General features: G+C 41.1%; 1 protein-coding gene across 1 annotated transcript in view; it reads right to left on the bottom strand.

Annotated features, from left to right (window-relative positions):
- Positions 1–4: 4 nt before the first annotated feature.
- The window catches only part of TTC39C (tetratricopeptide repeat domain 39C), a 105913-nt gene continuing 84721 nt past the window's right edge, over positions 5–21196 (bottom strand). Inside the window, exons 8-14 of the mRNA XM_060028816.2 lie at positions 19239–19346; positions 14670–14779; positions 13534–13657; positions 7678–7775; positions 6446–6550; positions 5108–5146; positions 5–4556 (exon numbers count right to left, since the gene is read on the bottom strand). Coding sequence (XP_059884799.1) covers positions 4467–4556; positions 5108–5146; positions 6446–6550; positions 7678–7775; positions 13534–13657; positions 14670–14779; positions 19239–19346 — 674 coding nt within the window. The 3' untranslated portion in view covers positions 5–4466. The remainder of the gene's footprint in view (positions 4557–5107; positions 5147–6445; positions 6551–7677; positions 7776–13533; positions 13658–14669; positions 14780–19238; positions 19347–21196) is intronic.

The following is a 21196-nucleotide window of genomic DNA, read 5'->3' as shown; positions in this document are numbered from 1 at the left end:
TTAAAAAAAAAACAGTAAAGAAGAAATGCTCTCTTTTAGACTTTTAAGTGTGATGTTAGAACTGCAGATGGTATGCTTTTCGGTCCTCATCACTGCCCCCGCACCACACTTTGGTAGTGTAAACAAAAGTGAAATGAGGGTTTGGTTTATAATATATTTAACTATCAAAGGTGTAATGAAACTGAGCTAAGAACCCCAAATACAAACATTAGAGATCCCACGTATGGTGACTTCTGGAATGAGAGACACATACCCTTGTGTCACCTAACCAACCTTGGTGCGTCATCTTGAACGCCAATTAGACGTTATGTGCTGTGCCGAATACCTGTTACTCAGAAGGCAAGCCTGTACTCTTTCCACATTTCTGCAATGACTGTTCTGTTCAAGTTGCTCTGAAATGCAAACTGTTACGGTGAAAACATCTAACAAAAAATTTTCAAACCACTATGTGCTGCTTTGATTTCTACAACTCCTAGTGATTTGATGTGGCTTTACCATCTTCTTGTCCTTGTGTTCATCTCTTCCAGTCACCAGGGATCTAACTAAATTGCAAATCTACTTCGTTCTCCATCGCTCCCTGCCCCTCCCCCCTTCAAATACTTACTCTATAGAAGTCCAAGGATCACGCTGTGACCTCTGTGTAACTACCTCATCTTACCATTTGGTTTCCACTTGACTTTCTAGAGACCCGGCCTGAATACACATGCTACCTGTCACCTCTGTGCCTTTGCTCATCAGGTCCAAGGCCTGAGACATCCTTCCAGCCATCATTTTAACTTGACTGCATCCTTCTCCTCCTTTAAAAGTCAGCTCAGGAATCTCCTGCTTTAGAAAACCAATGGGTTAGAAGCATTTTTTTCAGTGGCCCCATACTATGCGTAACCTTGCCATATGTTTGACTCTTCTCTCAGATTTACTAACTACTTACCAAAAGATGATAACCTAGGGCAATGTCTCTCTAATGTAGACCACCTGCATTAGAATTAGCCAAGGGCCCGTTAAAAATATCTTCCTAAGCCCTACCTAGAGCCTACGGAATCAGAATCTCAGAGTAGGGATAATTTGTAAAACTAAAACTTGAGAACCACTAGCCTATGGGAGGAGAAAGTAAGTGTAATCCAGAGTTCAGCTAAGTTACAGGTGTGTTGCTTCTATTGAATACCCCAGTCAACTAGGAACTAGAGCTCAGCTCCCTTGCTAGTTTTCGCATGTTAGCCAATTGTGTGATTTTTGCTCACTTTAACTGAAGGGGCACATTTTTTATGGACCAACTTTCCATTCTCTTGCTCCCCCCTCCCCTGTCCTTTTCTTTCTGTATTTCCTCTTTCTAGCTTCAAGTCCCCTCCCTCTACTATGTATCTTGTTGGGAGGATCTGGGCTTAACAAGATTTTTTTCCACAAAATATACAGGAAGGGAGGGAGGGAGGGAGGGACGGAGGGACGGAGGGACGGAGGGAAAGAGAGAGAAAGAAATACCAAACAGTACATTATAACTGTGTGACCATATATCTTCATAGGTAAAGGAGCCATATTTGATTACTTGCCACCACAATCTGCTTAAGGAAGCCATCAACTAGGAAAGTTTACATGGCAAAGGCATATAGGTATGTGCGCACACACACGCGCGTATGTGTATGTGTGTATTTTAAAAATCATGTATGCATTGTCCTTTGAGTTGGCAGAAAGATAAAAGTGCAAATTCTCTAAATAATTGACTTATACAATACGAGACAAATATTCTGATTTTCTGTGACATCTGAAAGTAATAACTCTTTACTCAAATACTTAGCTATCACGTGCTGAAATCAAAAAGATGCCTAACCCAGTAAAAGTAAAATCTTAAACACATTAATCACAAAGATGCATATTACATGATTAGTACTAGACGATGCCTCAAGGTGCGTCAAATTATAAATGTGTTCCGAGTACATAAAATATACATTAGAGATTTCTCTCATCATAGGCACAATCTAATACAAAAATATATCTGACACTTATAAATTAGAAGATCCATTTGACAGCCTCCAAAACAGGAAAAGGGGAAGAAGTAATGCCAACATAAAAAAAGCACACATAGATGCAAACAGTTCTGCTTATATGATTATTTTCTTCATCAGCGAGGGGTAAAGAGCAATTTACACCAATCTAGTTTTCCAGACAGATCACAGTAATTCACAGGTTGGATAAGTCATAGCACGAAGGCCAGAACCGTTATGAATTACTCAACTAAAAAAACGTACTCAGATTTCAGTGAATCTAACAGTACAGTCTACTCACAGCGTGGTTTTGTTATTTTAGAGTCTTCAGAACCACTGTCTACCCCTTCTCCGTGCTTTACCACCAGGTTCCCAGAAAAACCACAGGGGCTAGCCTGCATCAAACCTAGAAGAGACAGTTTATAAATGCACCTGTCCTATAAACATACTATTAACAAAGACTCACTGGATGGTGTTCTAATGGTGTGTGTTCAGTTAAGTGAACTGAACACAAACTTATTTGAAATCCTGAAATCTCTCTGGAGAAATAAAAGTTTTTAAAGCAGTTAATATAGGAATTTTTTAAAAAATTCTAAAGTATGGGGCCTTATGTAATCTCTCAATACTGAAAAATAGTTCAAGCAACATTTGAACTGAAAATTCAATTAAGTATGAACGCTGGAGCAAAAACTTCGTGATTCTAAATGTTCCACAATCATAACTGAGAAGTTTGCCACATACACTATAGCCAAAAAGACAACAACATGGCAAGAGCCATATTTTGAAGATTCATAACATTCTTCCCTTCAGCCTTGATGAAACCAGGTATCTAACATTTTCAGACGTAAATTTTTCCTTTCCGAAGGCATCTGTTGATACCTGACTTCTGGGTCTTCCCGTTCATGAAAGTAGGACAGAAATCTTTTCTCTCTGGCTAGCATCTAAAATCCCTGCAGCAGTCAGGCTAGAAAGAAAGTCAATGTTAATAAGCATTTTGGAAGTGAGAAAACATGAAGATAGATTAGCCAAAATCAATGAGGAATAATCATTTCTTTTGAAGAAGTTATTATTCCCTCAATACCAGATGAAGTAGATTGAGGCTGCCAACATTCTAGCTGCTCCTTCCATGTCTGTTTTGAAGAGAAATATTTTAAAGTACTGACGTCGCATGAGATCATACTTCAGCTAAAAGGATATGTAAATAAATGACACCCCAAGATGATATTCTTTATTGCAACGTAAATTTTAAGAAATATCTAACCTTAAGATTTGAGCCAGGTTAGGCACACAATTACGACAGAAATTCTTAAGTGACTGAGGTATTTAGAGTCTTCAAAACCACAGGTGTGCAGTACTGAACAAAGAGGTAAATGAGGTGACAATAAAAATTAGCAACGAAGGATTAAAAAATAACTTTGAACTCTGTTTCCAATATCAATAACCTGAGCTAAGGGGAAAATGATTAAGTCCTGGCAATAGATAGTCCAGTGAATCCTTCATCAGCAAATATTCTGAGGCAAAAGAATCTATGTTCATTCAAGAATAACCTTTTCAAGTAATTTGTTGAAAGATTTCCAAAAATTGGTAATCAGACAATTTATCATAAAGAAAAGGAAACACCAAAAATGTAGGTATTATTTATCCAGTCTATAGACTAGGTCTTCTAATAAATTAGCAAAATAGCTATACTTTCGGTTGTAAAACAATCTTCTGTTTGCTTTCACTTGACTGGCTGTCAAAGGAATAAAAGTGTCTGTCCTTTGAAACATTTTTGTAGACCATCTGGAGATAAGGATGACAACTTCAGCTGAAGAGTATTTGTTTTTTAATAAGAAAACATGGAATCCTGGTTATTAACATATATATATATTTTTTACAATGAAAGAATATTCGGTCTGTGGTCAGGAGACTTGCATTCTGTTCATTACTCCATAATAACAGGAATAATTAATTGCGATAAGTCAATTAGCCGTTTTTGTGCCTGAGTTTCATTGTCTGGACAATGGAAACATCTGTGCTATGTCATTCTCAGAAACAGTTTGAGGATAAAGTAAAACACGAGAAAGCACTTTTATTTTTTCAAAACACGATATAAGTGCTACGTCGTGACACTGTTAATAATTTTACAGGTACCTCTTAGTGTTACCCAGTCAGATGTGTACTTCAAGTAGGCATTCCTACAAGATTGCAGGTTGAATATTTAGTTGAATTTTATTTAAAAAATAATAAATCACAAAACTAAAATGTTTGAACAAGGTCACTTAACCCTCTCCCCAGGTGGTTAGTTATTATTACTAATATCATCACCATTATTACTTTTTAGCTATGTGTTTAAAAGAGGAGATCTTTAATACATCAACCTAACTGAGAAAATGTGTCCCAGGCCCAGGTGGTTTTCAGAAGAAAAGCTGATCTTCATAAGAGCTGTGTCCTCTACTTTTAAAGTGCAGAACCTGTGTGGGGAGGGACAGAGTGGGAACTTCGGGTCTGTCACTGAGGAACCAATTCCCTCATCGAAGCCAGAGCAGCATGGATGCGGACGTGCAATCTGTTTTCAAAGTCGTAGCCAGAGAAATCCTCCTGAAAGACAAGAGAAAGAGAGTATTAGCTAAGCTGTCTGTAATACTACAGTATTAATCACACCAAGCTTTGTACTGCCCCAAGTAAAATTCCTTACACTCCTAACAAAGGTTTTGCATTCACTTGATTTTTCTTATTTCCCAAACCTCAAGCTGTGTGTCCGTTTTTAAAATGTCAACTGAGCATTATTAATGCTGTCTTTGGAAAATTTCCCTCATGTTATTCCTGGGACAGCAGTCTTAAGCTGGGCTCAGTGGAAGTTGCTGTTAGAACTTCTTAACTCAAGAACACAGTTATGAAATCAACAGTTATTTTCCCACTCAAATGAGAAGAGTTTTTATAAAGCAGGATGAGCAATTTCATAAGAGCTTCATGTGTAATTTCACTTAAAAATCAACTGCTCACTGATTCAGTTATCAGTTTCCCCTCCAGAAATACCAACCAAGACAATCATTTCACAAAATTTCTTGAATTCAGACTCCAGAGTACACTACAGAGGATAAGAAGGGTCACTGGAAAGAGAGAGATTGAGCATTTTTAGGCATTTTTACCTTTGCTTGAAGAAGGAGACTTCTGCCTCTTCCTACAGTCTATGAATGTAAGAAAAACACATTATCTCTTAACATCTATATTTATATACACTCAAGCAGAAAATGTTATAATAGGAAGATATATTAATTCAAAAAATTCACAGTGACATAGAGGGGAGTCAAGTGCTCATTCAAGCATAGTGACTCAATTTTTCTTTAATATAATGCTGTTTACATGTTTACATTAAGGCATTATTTGATAAATAATTTTTCATAATCTTCATTATTTTATAAAGGGCTGTCATATTTTAGAAGAGTGTAATAGTTTAAGATCTTACTAAAAAACGCAAAATTGATGATAATTTACGTTTATTTGAAGTCAGTAAGTTTTTTTGAAGGCATTACTGATTGAGAATATCAACTTCATTTTTCAAGAGACAGACCAGTCTTCTTGTAGTTTATGTATATATTTTAAGGCTGCATTAAGAGTAAAAATTTCCTTAAAGAATATGGTGTTAGAAGTTTCTACCAAAATTCATAAAAATTGCATTTTCTATTTTGGTAAAATTAGAAATTCAAATGAAAAGAGTTACCAATTAACAGCCTATCCTTGGCAAGATAAGCTACATATTTAAGGATTAGGCTAGAATATTTCTGTTGATTTAGCTCAACTTCTAAAAAGTCCATATATTTGAAGGCTGACTTGAATTTACTGAAAATTAGAATTTTATACAGTCAATAGTATGTAATTGAGCTTCTAAAAGAAGGTACCAAGCAAATCCAGCATTATTAAAATTCACTTTAAAAAAAACTGCCCCACTGTGCTTAAATATGCATCTTAATGATGACCGTCAAACTTATAAGGTATTCTAAAATTTTTAAGTAATCCTACACACCATCCTCATTTATTCTCACTACAATCATTATTGAATTGGCAAGGGAGGTATTTTTTATCCTGTTTTACAGATTAGGAAGAAGGTATGTGGTTAAATAACTTAACCATATCATACACTAAATAAAAATAAACGGCAGAGCTAGAATCACAATGCAATTCTGTACTCTGAATAAACCACATTACATCATACCAGACCACTCTAGAAAAGGCAATGATTTTGCCCCAAATGAATTTTTGTCCCCAAAGTTACATTTATCATACTAATTCCAGGGAAGAGATTACCTCCTTAAACACAGTGAGATAGGATTAATAGCTTCTTGGATTCATTCTATGTGAAATCAAGGAAAACAAAACAAAAACACACTATGTTCAATCAACTTACTTTAAATGAAGGATGTTTTGTGCTTGTTCACTTGCACAGTTTTGCTGATGAGCATAATTTAAGAAAATAGATAAGATCTTACCTCTGGTTTGTCTAACAGAAGACAGCCAAGTTCATAGCAAGCATATGGCTGAACATATAAGTTATTCTGACGACACAACTCATCTTTAACAGCTCGCTGAAAGAACTGAAAGTAATACGAATATTTTTGGAATTAATTCATTTCTCTACTTAGGCTCATTTTCCTACTTAAGCCTCATCACATCTTTAGGAGGATGTCTATTCTGTAACAGATTTTCTCCTTTTCTGCGTCTTTGTTCCTTCCCATTTATTCTCATTCATATCTTATAAGTCCTTTACATACCTGTCTGGTGAACTTGCGCCAGTATATGTTACCCATCAGTCAGCCCAATCTGTGCTATTTATTTTCCTAGTTGACACACCAGCCTCTGCTGATTTTATTGCAGAGAACATCTTTATCAGCATCTCCAAATCTGAACATTCCATTTTAATATTTAAGACAGAAAGTAAACAAGCCAAGAACCATCTCTTGACAGGTGTCTTGACTGTATCTTACTGATACTTAAGCATATGATCTAAAATAAGCTATTTAGAGCTGTGTAATAGCTATTATACCCCACACTGAAAATTAATTTTAAATTATAATACAAGTGTATCAACACCCTAGGATTTAAAAGCCGCAGTCTGTTACTACAGTACATGAACTCTCTCAAAGAATAATCAAAATAACACCTGGATGTATGTTAAAAAAAAAACAACCAAACAAAAAACTCAGAAAAATCCCTCCAACTACATTTGAAGATAATGAATGGTTCTTTTTCATAGAGTACGTTCGCAGAATATCTTAAGCTAACAACTTTCTAGACCTCACCTCAGTAATGCATCGATAATCTGCAGTTATAGAGGGAGGAAAAGTGGACACAGGCTGACATGCCTGATCATATTTGTATTTACCTAGCTAGGAGGCTTCCCTCTGCTCCTTCAAAATTGTCTGCCTCCTCATTTCTTCCTCCTCCAATTGAGGATGTCATCTTTGATAAACAGCTAGTGCCAGAAAAGAAGCCCATAGGTGAAGAAGTATTCTAAGGCTCTGAAGTCACATTAAAAGCTAGTATGAACCGTCATCAACTTCTGGCATCTGAGAAGATGACCGTCATCAAATAAAGTGGATGAAACTCACTGCAGTGGGAGATTAGCTTTATGTAATGCTTTCTCCTTTTTCTTATTCCCAAGCGTATATGTAGGTTTTCACAGTTTAGTTTCCTTAGCCATGACACCCCATGAACAGTTTACCTGGACAGCATCTTCTGAGTTCCCTAGACATTTGTGTATGGCACCAAGAAACAAATACTTTAATCCAACGACAGATGAATCATCCACTTCATGGCAAGCTTAAAGAGAAGCGAAAACAGCAGGAAGGAAATACGTTCACTTAATTCCTTAAATATCATCAAGAGTTAAGCATTTCATTGTTTAGCAACGTATTCAAGTTCAAACTGAGAAGGTTTCCCTTCCTCATCCATTAGTGAGTATCCTTAGTCAAAGAAAGACAAAGATATCAAACTACATGGTGCGAAGAAGGCTCAAAATTGCATCGTATTATTACTAGGTCAAAGAAGCCAATGTGAAAAGGCTGCATACTGTACAACTGCAACTACATGACGTTCCGGAAAAGGCAAAACTGTGGTGAGTTGCCAGAGGTCTGGAAGGTAGAGCACAGGGGATTTTCAGGCCAGTGAAACTATTCTGTATCATACTATCTGTAAGAGCGGATACATGTCATGATACTTTTGTCAGATCCCACAGAATGTACGAAACAAAGCATACACTCTAATGTAAATTACGGACTTCCGGCGATAATGCTGTGCCAGTGTTGCTTCACCAGCTGTAACAAATGCACCGCAACAGGGGGGATGTTAATGGTTGGAGAGGCTGTGTGGGTACAGGAGGTGGGGGGAGGTTTGAGGTGTGTAGGAACTCTCTGTCCTTTCTGTCCAATTTTGCTTGAATCTAAAACTGCTCTGGAAAATAAAGTCTATTGGTATCTTTCAATTGCATCATATTAATTCAAAAAACCATGCAAAGAGCACCTTCACATGTTTGTAGGAGGTACTGCACCAGTCTCTGAGAGGGCATCAGACTTGATCCCTCCACCTCGAGAAGCTTGCCATCTACTGCGGAGGATGGGCACACATGTTGGGAGGATAACATGGAAGTTTTCCAAGGAAATGAAAAGAGTGGAAATTGGAAACATAGTGGAGCTAATACAAGAGGAAAAATAGTAATTATTTCTATGAACCAATAAAGATACTGAGATTTGACAGATTTTATAGAAACATACACATACAATATATATGTACACACATACACACATGTATATCACAAATGTATGTACATGTATATATGTACATATGTGTGATATATATGTATGTATGTATATATGTAGATATATATATATATATATATAGAGAGAGAGAGAGAGAGAGAGAGAGAGACAGAGAGAGAGACAGAGAGAGGGAGGGAGGGAGGGAGAGAGAGAGCGCTCAAGGTTCCAGAAAAAGTTTTGGAAGTTATTGGAAGAGCTGGGTAGAGTGACAAAGAGGTAAATGTGAAGAAGAGTCTAAACCTATAGAAGCAGGAGGTGCCTCAAAAACCTAGGCTGAAAATACCTCCACAGAAAAAGTACTCAAAAGATATTAAGGCAGTGGCAGTGTTAAGGAAAGGGGAATGTACTTCATTCATCCCCTCATTCATTCACTAATTCTACTCATTCATTCAATATTTATTGAGCAACTACTATATGACAGCAGTGACCAAAGAGAAAAAAATTCCTGCCCTTAGGAAACTAACATTTTGTGGAGGAGAGAGATAACACAAAAGACAGATAGGTAAAATAAGTGTATTAAGGAAGTGTACACACTAAGGTAAAAAATAAAGCCAGGAAAGGGGACAGCAGTATGCATGTGTGTCGGAAAGGTACAGGTTAAGGCCCATTGAAAAAGCCACAGGTGGGTAAAGACGTGAAGAAAATGAGTGAAGGAGCCATGTGGATATTTGTGGGAAGAGCTTTTGAAGGCAGAGAACAGCAAGTGCAAAGGCACTAAGGGCTGCACGTGCCTGGTGTGTTCAAGATCAGTAAGGAGTGCGGCTGGAGCCTGGTGAGCGGGGGGAAGCATGGTGAGAGGCAATGGCAGTGGGGGCGTGTGTACAGACCATAGGCCACTCGATGGATCCAGACTTTTACTTTGAATAAGATGAGGCCACAGAAGGTCTCAGAAGTGAACCACCACCACATGACTTAGGTTTTAATAGGAGCACTCTGACTGCTGTGCTGAGAATACACGGTAACATCCTTAAAACGCAGAGGAAGAATGCAGTGGAGACGGGCAGGTGGGTGAGGAAGGGAATGAATGAAATTACAAGACAAGGATATAAGAATCCAGCTAGCTCTGCTGATGCAGGGAGTCACAGACAGGGACTGTGATAAGCTGAGCGCACAAAGCTGTGTGGGCCTGACGGGAAGAGTGTAATCAATGCAGATGACCTCTATCACCCACGATCAGGTGGCTTTTTTTCTCCTGGAACTTAACTATGTCTCTACAAAGATCTTCACCTGTTTTCTATATGACTGAGTCGATTTGGATCATTACTGCTTAACACTGGAGAATGAGATAATCTAATTAACAGCTCTCTTAACTGGATTTTTAGCAAAAATATTAGAGAATTATCTCATATTCACTCCAGAGCCCGCCTCCCTCCCCAGGGCCACATCGTTGTTGTCTATTTTGACAGCTGGAAAGGAGCTCAGAGAATATTTAGTCACATTAAGTGATGATCGTTCTTGTGCCTGCCAGTTACCATTTTATATTTGCATGTCTGTTTTAATTATCTCTAAACACATGATCCTGCACTTGTGCATTAAAAAGAATACCTAAGGGGCTTCCCTGGTGGTGCAGTGGTTAAGAATCCACCTGCCAATGCAGGGGACATGGGCTCGAGCCCTGGTCTGGGAAGATCCCATATGCTGCAGAGCAACTAAGCCCATGCGCCACAACTTCTGAGCCTGTGCTCTAGAGCCTGCAAACCACAACTACTGAGCCTGCATGCCCCAACTACTGAAGGCCGCACACCTAGAGCCCGTGCACCGCAACGAAGAGTAGCCCCCGCTGGCCGCAACTAGAGAAAGCCCGCGAGCAGCAATGAAGACCCAATGCAGCCAAAAACTAAAAAAATGAATAAATAAAATAAATAAATAAATGTATTTTTTTAAAAAAAGAATACCTAAAATTCCTTACTGGTCTTTTGAGTTAGACATTGGTAGATATTCCAGACTTGCATCAACAACCAGGGATGGGTTTAAAATTATGAATCTTTTTAAACAGAGCAGAACTTGAACATCCGAGAAAATTCTGTTTCCTTTCAAGTAATTCCCTTAGGAGGGTTACACACCCTAATTACAGGGCCCTTGCACACAACTTCTTTTGGAGTTGCATTACTTTGCTCTGGAATATCAACACTGACCAATTTTTTGACCTTTGAGAGGGAACCTTTTTTTTTTTTTAAATAAGCAACAGGCATCTGCAGGGAATTCTGATGATAAAAGTATGTGATTCAAGGGAAAACGCTATATTTGATCAAAAACAAGTGTGACTACAAAGAAATCTGACAAATTTTATACAGCCACTAGTTTTGAATAAGTCCAAAATATTAATACTAAATCACTTTTGGAAAAGAGCAGCATATATGTGACTAAGACTACATTTCCAAAGGTAACTGCTTTCTATAAAACCATCTTTCTGGATGAACAGTCAGTGGCATTTCATACCCACGGGTTCTGCATTCACGGATGCAACCAACTGTGGATCGAAAATATTCTGGGGAAAAAAAATTCCAGAAAGCAACTAATTACATACTATTTACATTGTATTTGCAACTACATATATAGCATTTACATCATATCAGGTATTACAAGTAATCTGGAGATGAGTTAAAGTAAACATGGAAAAGTGCACATAGGTTATATGCAAATACTACACCATTTTATATGAGGGACTTGCACATGCGTGGATTTTGGTATGTGTAGGGGGTCCTGGAACCAATCCCCCACAGATACACAGGGATAACTGTATGTGTGTGTGTTTGTTTTTTTTAATTAATTAATTATTTATTTTTGGCCATGTTGGGTCTTTGTTGCTGCACGTGGGCTTTCTCCAGTTACGGCGAGAGGGGACTACTCTTCGTTGCGGCGTGTGGGCTTCTCATTGGGGTGGCTTCTCTTGTTGCAGAGCATGGGCTCTAGGCACACGGGCTTCAGTAGTTGTGGCTCGCAGGCTCTAGAGCACAGGCTCAGTAGTTGTGGCGCATGGGCTTAGTTGCTCCGCGGCATGTGGGATCTTCCCGGACCAGGGCTCGAGCCCGTGTGCCCTGCATTGGCAGGTGGATTCTTAACCACTGCGCCACCAGGAAGTCCCTGTGTTTTAACACAGCACTCTCACCATGTAATCATTTTTCCAGCTGCATGGTTTAAATATCTTCATGCTCCCAGGAAGACGAAGCTGTGTGTAGAGAGCTGAAAGCTTTGCTAGTCAATGTGCCATCCTCAGACCAGCAGCAGAGACACTTGGTCCTATGGGAGCTGAGCAAGTCACCTGTTCCGAGTCTCGCCTTCCTCATTATAAAATGGGCACAACAATGCTGTCCGCCTTTTCTACTTCCCTGGGTTCCAGTGAAGAGCAAAGGAAATAATCTGCCAGACTATAAAATATCATTCAAATGTCTGCCATTATACCTTTAGAAGAAATGTTACAATATTTCTTTTTTTAAAAATTTATTTATTTTTATTTTATTTATTTTTGGCTGCATTAGGTCTTCGTTGCTGCACGCGGGCTTTCTCTAGCTGCTGCGAGCGGGGCTACTCTGTTGTGGTGTGCGGGCTTCTCACTGCGGTGGCTTCTCTTGTTGCGGAGCACAGGCTCTAGGCATGCAAGCTTCAGTAGTTGTGGCACACCGGCTCAGTAGTTGTGGCTCTCGGGCTCTAGAGCTCAGGCTCAGTAGTTGTGGTGCACGGGCTTAGCTGCTCCGCGGCATGTGGGATCTTCCTGGACCAGGGCTCGAACCCGTGTCCCCTGCATTGGCAGGCAGATTCTTAACCACTGTGCCAACAGGGAAGCCCACAATATTTCTTTAATAACCAGTAAAGCTTTATTTTACTAAAAGACTTATTCTCTCCATGAACTTCTCCTACAACTATAATAAAAATGACTTTATGAAGGTTTTATTACTGTAACTTATAGTCTTATGATTTTTTAAACATATGAATCAAAAAGGTAGGTTCCCAATTATACTCCTTGGTGTCTACTCAAGAGAAATCAGTATGTAATTCCACACAAAAGGTCAGTACACTTATGTTGCACACTTATGTTTGTAGCAGCCTTACGCACGGTCGCTAAACACCCAGAAAAAACCCAAATGTCCCGTAGGAGAAGGAATGAACAAATCGTGGGACAGGTATAGCCATACGATGGAATTCCACTCAACAAGTGAGAGGAACAAACTACTGACACAGATACAACGTGGGTGTCACAGACACTAGGCTGCACAAATGAAGCCACGCACTAAAAAGTACACACTGTCTGATTCCACTTGTACGAAGTTAAAATGTAATCTGTGGAGAGAAAAATCAGAGCAGGGGTTGCCATGGGTGGGGCCTGACTGAGAAGGGGCATAAGGGAAATCTCAGGGGTGGAAGAAATGTTCTATGTCTTGATCGTGGGGTGGATGCCACAGTGTATATATTTGTCAAAACTCACTGAACTGCATGTACGCTTAATATCTGTGCATTTTAATGGATGTCCATATGAAAAAAGAGGTTTCATTGCGGGGGGCAGGTGGAAACGTATGCTTCCAGCCACCCGCATGGCTTTAGGATTAACAACCCTGACGATCAGTGTGCATCGCCACACACTGCGGACAAGGCAAGTACATCTGTCCCTTCCAGTGCCTCCTACTTCCATCACCTAAGTGACGGAACTTTTTCAACCATCGCACCATTTGTCCCAGAATGACAGATTTGTACTCTCTGAATCAGAGGAGATTAGTGACACACTGAAGGAACAAGCTGCCGTGCACAGTTTCGTTTTGTTTTTTTACCTTGACTCATCCTCTGTAGGTTGGGGAGGGAGCAGTTGGGGAGGGCTTTCCACAAGTACAACACTTCAATGGACGCCAGCACGCACAGCGCTTTGGTTGGGGTTTGTTTCCGAAATCTCTCTGCCTGCAAGCAGTTGGAATGATTAGGCAACATTAGAAAAAAAAACAAATTCAGATAAAAAAAATATTTCAGAGACATTAAAAAATACATGGTTCATATCTGATGTGAACGATCCCCTCCCGCAAAGTTAAAAATGAAAATTTCTCTCTAAATTTTGCTCTCTGATTTTTAATATATTGGTAGATATGCCTTTCTCTTATTCAATTCAGTCTACTATCAAGATCCAGGATATATTTTGAAAACTTGTAAACTGAAATGAATCTAGTTTCATTCTACGTCAAAGAAATTTATAAAAGCTGGGTGACAAATAATAACTTGATGGGTTTATATGGAGGATGTAATACCAGATGCCTTTTAGTTACGGTCTTATTGACGTTTTAGTTTTCTAATTAGTCCCAGTCCTCTCAGGGGCATTCCACTTTACAATCTAGTTTATACTCACACTAAATCATTCAATGTTCATTCAATAAAAACTTACAACTAAAAACATGGAAAATTCACATACGTTGTCAGGTGACCCATGGTAATTCAGCTAAACTGTATTCTTAAAAGTACAGAAGTAAATTGGGGCTTTGTCCCTACAGTCCTGGGCCCTTCTGCTGGTATATTTGATGCACACTTTTGTTTTTTATTAGGGCAGAACGTGATGCTTTCACTCTATGAGAACTAACAGTCTGTATCTCTTGCCCAGGTTCTGCTGATTTGCATTCTTCTGAGACGACCTAGCTCTTCAGACAGATGTTCCTCCTCTCTGGAGGCTCCTGAGCTCCACAGGATCTGGAATGTCTCTATCCAGTCAAAGAAACAACTGCTCTAATGATCTGCAACCAAACAGTACTTTGCATTCAGAGCAGAAGAATGACACGGGAGTAAATTCTCTCCACAGTCGTGAACTGCATTTTGCATGGCGTTAGGTTGCCAGCTTTGCATATGATTTCTTAAAACCTGTCCAAGGTGGCAATGGTTGCAAATATCCATCATAAATGACACACCAGATCAACAGGTTCCAACATACCTTTTTCACTGAGAACTGTTCAATCTGATTGTTCTTCCTTTTGAAGAGTTTCTGAACTTCTTTAAAGACAATCTGTGCCCCGTCCACATCACCGGTGGCTCCCTGACAAACTGTGAGAAACCATCGTTGTAATCCTTAAGTATTAGGGGGAAAATGCCACTAACGGATACCTAGGTTGATGATACTTGGAAAACGTTACCAAAGGAAAAAATGGGAGCAAATATTTTAAAAGACTGTTACACGTGGGACTACACCACCCTGCTGATCGTCGTTCCACCATTTCAACAACTATCTCCCGGGACTTCCCTGGTGGCGCAGTGGTTAAGAATCCGCCTGCCAATGCAGCGGACACGGGCCCGATCCCCGGTCCGGGAAGATCCCACAGGTCTCAGAGCAACTAACCCCTGTGCCACAACTACTGAGCCTGCGTGCCTAGGGCTCGTGCTCCGCAACAAGAAGCCTGGGCAACGCAACGAAGAGTAGCCCCTGCTCGCCAACTAGAGAAAGGCTGCACGCAGCAACGAAGACCCAACGCAGCCCAAAATAAACAAAACAAAAAAATCTATTTCCCTGGCGCTAGGTTCCCTGAGCTTTGGGGTGGTGGGGGGGGGGCGGGGACAGGTGGGAAAACTACAGTCCTAAGTCCTCTTTGGGGAAGATAGTCTAGTCTTGAACATTAACAAAACCCCCAGATATTATCACAAACTACAGTCCATTTAGAGCTCACGTACTCGGAAAGTGGAAGAAAAAGGAATCTAGGCAAGAACACTTAGGAGCCAGGAGGACTGTGAAAGCCTCACGGTAGCAGGATACCCCTGCACCTGGCAAGAAAGGCATGAATTAGTCCTGCACGTTTACTGGGCACCTACCACCTACAGCCGCCAGCAAGAATGTGAAGAAGAAACACACACGTTTACACCCAGAAGAAACTTACATTTCAGCTGGAGAGAGAAGACACACAGTCCAGAGCTACAATGTATATAGTGATGAGAGCCTTGGGAGTCCTGGCACCAAAGTACTTTTGGAAAAGCTCAACAAGGGAAGGGATGGTTTCTCTCTGGAGTGATCAGGGCAGCTTTGAGGAACTAAGAGTCAAGCTGAGCCTTGGAGGGGGGTAAGATTTTGATGGTCTGCATGCTATCTTCATCTCACCCAGAGCCCCCGGCAAAGACGTAGTCGTATTTCCTTTGGTTCACCTGCTCGCTACCTTCTCCAAACTTCACACCAGGCTGCAGTCCCATCCCTTCATTGGAACTTTACCAACTACTCTTTGTTGTCCTCTTTTCAACTCCCATGAAGATGAATTCATTTCTGTTAACTTTTTGTTGCTTTTGTCTTTGCCACATATCGTTTTTCAACCCCCAGTTGGAATGTCCATTGATTTGCTAGTTCTTTCTTCTTTATTCGAGTAGTCCTACAACTGGGTGGTCCCGTACTCGCACTTTGGGGCTTGGTCAAGCCAGGCACAGGGCTATGGCATGTCAGAGGATGGGCAGCTAATGGCAAGCAGCAAGGTTTGCAGAAAGCTGACGTCATCAAGGTGATGGGAAAGGCAGAAGATTTCTACTGGGAATAAGTGGGATTAGGCTGAATATTCAAAAGGAGAGATCACCCCCAGTTATAAGAGCAGCACTGCTCCAGATGTGGTGGCCTGAACCCATCCAAAATGACCTCATCGGTTGGGTTATAACATTTCAAAACCAGGAAGAAGTTCAGTGATCGTTCTGTAAAACAACTCCAATATATTATAGATCAGGGGATGTAGAGGTCCAGGAAAGTAGAAGTCTTGCCTGAGGTCACACAGTAGATCAATTAAAAAGAATAATTTCTGCTGCCCCTAGCCTGAGGTCTCCTCAGATAACTGGTAACATTATTATATAGTCACATAATATTAAAAAAAGAATGAGCAACTGTGGGTACACAAGAGAGTCATAAACATCAACAGTAACAGGACCTGAATCGCCTTTGCAGTTTCTACAACACTAATACCTCAGATCCTGAAGAATGTACACCACCTCCTCCCAGTACAGTTGCAGACAGTTGCTCTAAAAGACGCAGATGTTTGAAAGCATGAGCGTCTCTGATTTACCCTAAGTCTGAGACCCACACAGAACTTAGGATGCTTGGCTCATCCACTAAGACTAAGCTTTTCGGTTAACTTCTTCTGGGTAACATACCCAACAGAATTGAAAGCAGGGTCTCAAAAAGAACCGTGTTCACAGCAGCATCACTCACAATGGCCAAAGGGTGGAAACAACCCAAGCATCCACTGACAATGAACGGATAAACAAAACATGGTCTGTACATACAGTGGAATATTATTCAGCCTTAAAAACGGACGAAATTCTGACACATACGACGATATGGATGAACCTTGAGGGCACTACGCTAAGTGAAATAAACCAGCTTCCATCAAGTCCACTTACCTAGAATAATCCAGTTCACACAGACAGAAAGTACAGCAGTGGTGGTTAGTGGCTGGGGAGGGGGGAGTTATTGTGTAATGAGCACAGAGTTTCAGTTTGGGACAATGAAGTTGGACAGTGGTGATGGCTGTGAAGGAACTTAATGCCACTGAACCACACACTTAAACATGGTTAAAACAGGGACTTCCCCGGCGGTCCAGTGGTTAGGATTCTGGGCTTTCTCTGCTGGGGGCCTGGGTTCGATCCCTGGCTGGGGAATTAAGATCCTGTAAGCTGCGTGGTGCGGCCAAAAAAACCTTTTTTTTTTAATGGTTAAAATACATTTTATGTCTATTTTACTGTAATAAAAAAAACCTCTCAGCCATAAGATGAATAAGGTCTGAAGATGTAACGTATAACATGGTGACTATGTGTGACCATACTGTGTCGTAAAATTGAAATTTGCCAAGAGAGGAGAACTTAAATGTTCTTACAAAAAAAGAGATAAATATAAAAAAAGAAATAGCACAAGGAACTAAGCCCCGAATGGTAGTGTTTCTGGTCGCTGAATGCCCATTTTCTCCGACGCTGCCTGTAACAGGTACCTGTCCTTCAGGCCAACTCACATGACAGCTCCTGCAAGGAGCCTTCTCTGAGAGCTTGACAGAGTGACCTTCCCTCCCCTCCCCACGTACTCTTTAGGTGGAGCTCCTCACACACCTGCACGAAGGCCCCGTGGAGAGGTGGCACCTAGAGTCTTTCACGCTTTATCATCTGCTACAACTGGTATGATCCTGCGATTTCCAATATCTGGAGAACAAATGCTCCTCTACACACCCACACCGTACCATTATTTCTTCATGTTCTATGCTCAACAACGATTAAAAAGAAACAGTTGCCCACAGTGACTACGTGGCCCCATTACACCCTAACGACCGTTGGGGGGCGCTGCAGCCTCTCTGTTTTCGTTCGTCCACGTGCTGCGCACACCAAGCCTGCTACTTTCATCTGAGATGCCTGTGAGTTCTGTAAACCAACCCTTAAAGTATCCTAAGCAGCGTACTGAAAATAATCCTATTCAAACATCAGCTATAAGAGCCATACGAAAACGGATTAATACCTGCGGGGCTTGCAGGAAGGCCTGTGAGTATAAGGGCCTTCCGTCCTGACTGCTCACGGACTGGAGTTTCAGAACATCCAGGACAGACACATTAGTCACCATCTTCTAATTCTATCTTATTTTAAAGAGACCAGTTAAGGGGATGGAATGACAGGAGACGTTTTGTTACATCCAAATATTCAGAGAAATAAGAAGATATTGAAAATAATGTTTGGATTAGCCTTAAATTTTAAGTAAAAGAATCACTTATATGGGTGTGTAAGGAGAGCTCATTGTTAGAGGCAGAAAATGTACAACTACCTGGGTCTCTTCAATCTCCACCTGGACCATTCTGCATCACAACAGCATTTCATGTATTGTAGCTCAGGGCACAGACAGCTATTTTGTCCACCAGGTGGCAGCATGTCTCTATCTCGTTATTTAAGGGTAAAAAGGCAATACACACTGATATGCCTATCAGACATTACAGTTGTTTCTGCTATAATGACATGCAGTGTTGAATTACCTTGTGTTCTGCAAAATCACACTGTAATTATAATAGGGTTAATAAGTAAAACAAGGTTGGAACAGACTACTCAAAATCCGTACAACTCTGTAACCAGGGCACTAACAATCTAAACAAAGACGTTAACACGATTTAAAAGACATGTTAAATTCTTTAAAATTCTTTAAATTCCTAACAAATCAAAAATAGATTTGAGAAAATAAAGGAGAGCGGCAAGGGTAAGTTGAGGCTGTTTAGGACAAAACCAAAAAGCTCACCATAAGCATTTCCGGGACCCAGCATGTGACCAACCCAGCCCTGAAGGGACGTGGGGAGGGGCAGGGCGTGCAGCACCGAACCACCCCGCTGTTCAGATGGGCTGGGGAGAGCTGCTCCTCAGCTGCTATTTACTCGTAGCCCAAAACAACACACGCTGTGGGAAACTGTGAAGAACACAACTTCTGCACCCTCTGCCATCACTCTCCCACCGGCCAACGCGCGTCAGCTAATCTGAGACAGAGAAGGGCGCGCTGCGGCCGTGCAGACCGTGGTCTACTCACCTGCGGTTAAATAGGCGTAATAGCACTGGGACCACCGGGACTCGTTTTTTAGCCTCTCAAAGGAGTCAAACGCATCCTTGAAATTCAGCTCTATCATGCTGCACCAACCTGTGAAAGAGAGATTTCTAGTACGGGACCCTAAAGTAATACGCTCTACAGCCCATCTGTACGTTACAAACGTCTTATTCTGCTGACTTTCTCTGTGAGGGCTCCACGTCAACAGCCTGAAAACTTCCTAAGTATCTTTTCCCTCGTAAATATTTTCGATATGATGTTTTGAGTACACAAGGCATCTCTGATTTCACAACCAATGAAGCAGTTTCGAAGGGAGGAAAGTAAAAATTTCTAGGGAAACCGTCCGATTTGCCTCCCCCGGCTGGAGATCAACCCAAGCACGGTGGTTCTTCTCTCCCAAGAGCAGGCACGGGCGCAAAGAAATAAGCGATGCCAGTAGATTACACACACAGTGACCATCTCGAAAAGCCTCACACGCTCACCTGTGCATTTATGATCACAGTCAATTAGCAACCTTTTCTGAGAATTGGAGAGGAAGCCAGTGAGAAATCAAGTACTTGCCACCCTTCCCTCTGCAGGGGCAGAGAAAGGACCCCACCTCTCCCAGAGCAAAACACTGTTAGGTTGGCATCCTGGGTAGGGTGGGGGGGGCAGCAGCAATAAGGAAACAAGGAATTTTATCCCTCGTTGTTAGTAACGGTATCTCCCATCCACGGAGCCATCCCGTTGTGCGTCAGGCAGGCATCTGATGTAGTTCTTGTTAATCCTAGTGCAGTCTTGGAAAGGTGGCTGACGGCGTCCTCACCTGCCCAAGGAGAAAGCCTAAGGCATGAAGAGGCTTCGGGACTTGCTCAAGGTCACACGGCTAATAAGAGGGAAGAACTGAGGGTCGAAGGCCATTGCTCTCTCCTGCCCACGATTTGCCTCCATAAAAAAATTGTTATCCGCTGCACCATGAAGCAGTCGTGTCACCTTAGACCTACCATTTGAACTAGAGGGACGAAGGGGAGCCACACTTCCAGAAAATTCAGTGTCAGATTCTATGGGATATGATATGAAGTTGACATATTTTAGAGTAAACATGGGGGCTAATTCTTTCCATCCTAAAATGGACATCGGGATAAGATTTGAATTAAACGCCGCAACAGAGGTGGGAGGCAGCACCACAGCTGAATAAGGAGGCCAAGTCCTGACTTTGCTATTCCCACTTCCCCCCACCCCAACCCTGAGTTAACCTTCCGAAGTCCTTAGTTCTGGGTTTCGATATTTCCAAGATTCCTTCCGTTCTGACATTCTACCCTGCCACAGACCCGGAAACAGTGCACACACGAAAAAAGGCCACCATAATCATTTCACGATATATTCAGGTATCAAATCTTCATGTTGCACACTTTAAATACAGTGTTACGTGTCAAAGGTATCTCAATGAAACTACAAGAAAAAAGATAACAGTGTCCTAAACGAGAGAAATAAAAGGACATCGAAGCTAGTCCCTTCCATTCAAGTCCTATACTGTTTCATCGGTTGTGAAATCAGAGATGCCTGGTCTTACTCAAAACATCACATTGATAATGTGTTTCACGTTCCATTCCACATTATGGCTACTAACCAGAGCTCCAGCAGAGTTTACAGGAAAATACATTTCCCACTGGATCGTACCTCATCTCCACTCCCTAAGCTATAACAGGCGTTTAAAACATAATGCTGATTACTGGGCAGTTCTCAATCTTTTAGTTTGCACTCTTCTTTAAAAAAAGATTCAGGAAGACAGTTATGTCTACAGCAGGCAAGCAAGTGGCAAACAAATGCCTCCAAGTCTGTCTATAAATTCCCCTCCAGGAGGGGAGAAGCGGGAGGAAGCAGCTAACATATGTGGCCAGGCATCCTGTCTGATGCTCATCCGGCTAATTTCATCTTAATTACACAGCTGCTCCCAGGGCAGG

This window comes from Delphinus delphis, chromosome 13 (genome assembly GCF_949987515.2).
Source record: "Delphinus delphis chromosome 13, mDelDel1.2, whole genome shotgun sequence".
Lineage (NCBI taxonomy): Eukaryota > Metazoa > Chordata > Mammalia > Artiodactyla > Delphinidae > Delphinus > Delphinus delphis.
This window is presented reverse-complemented; position numbering and strand designations above follow the sequence as displayed.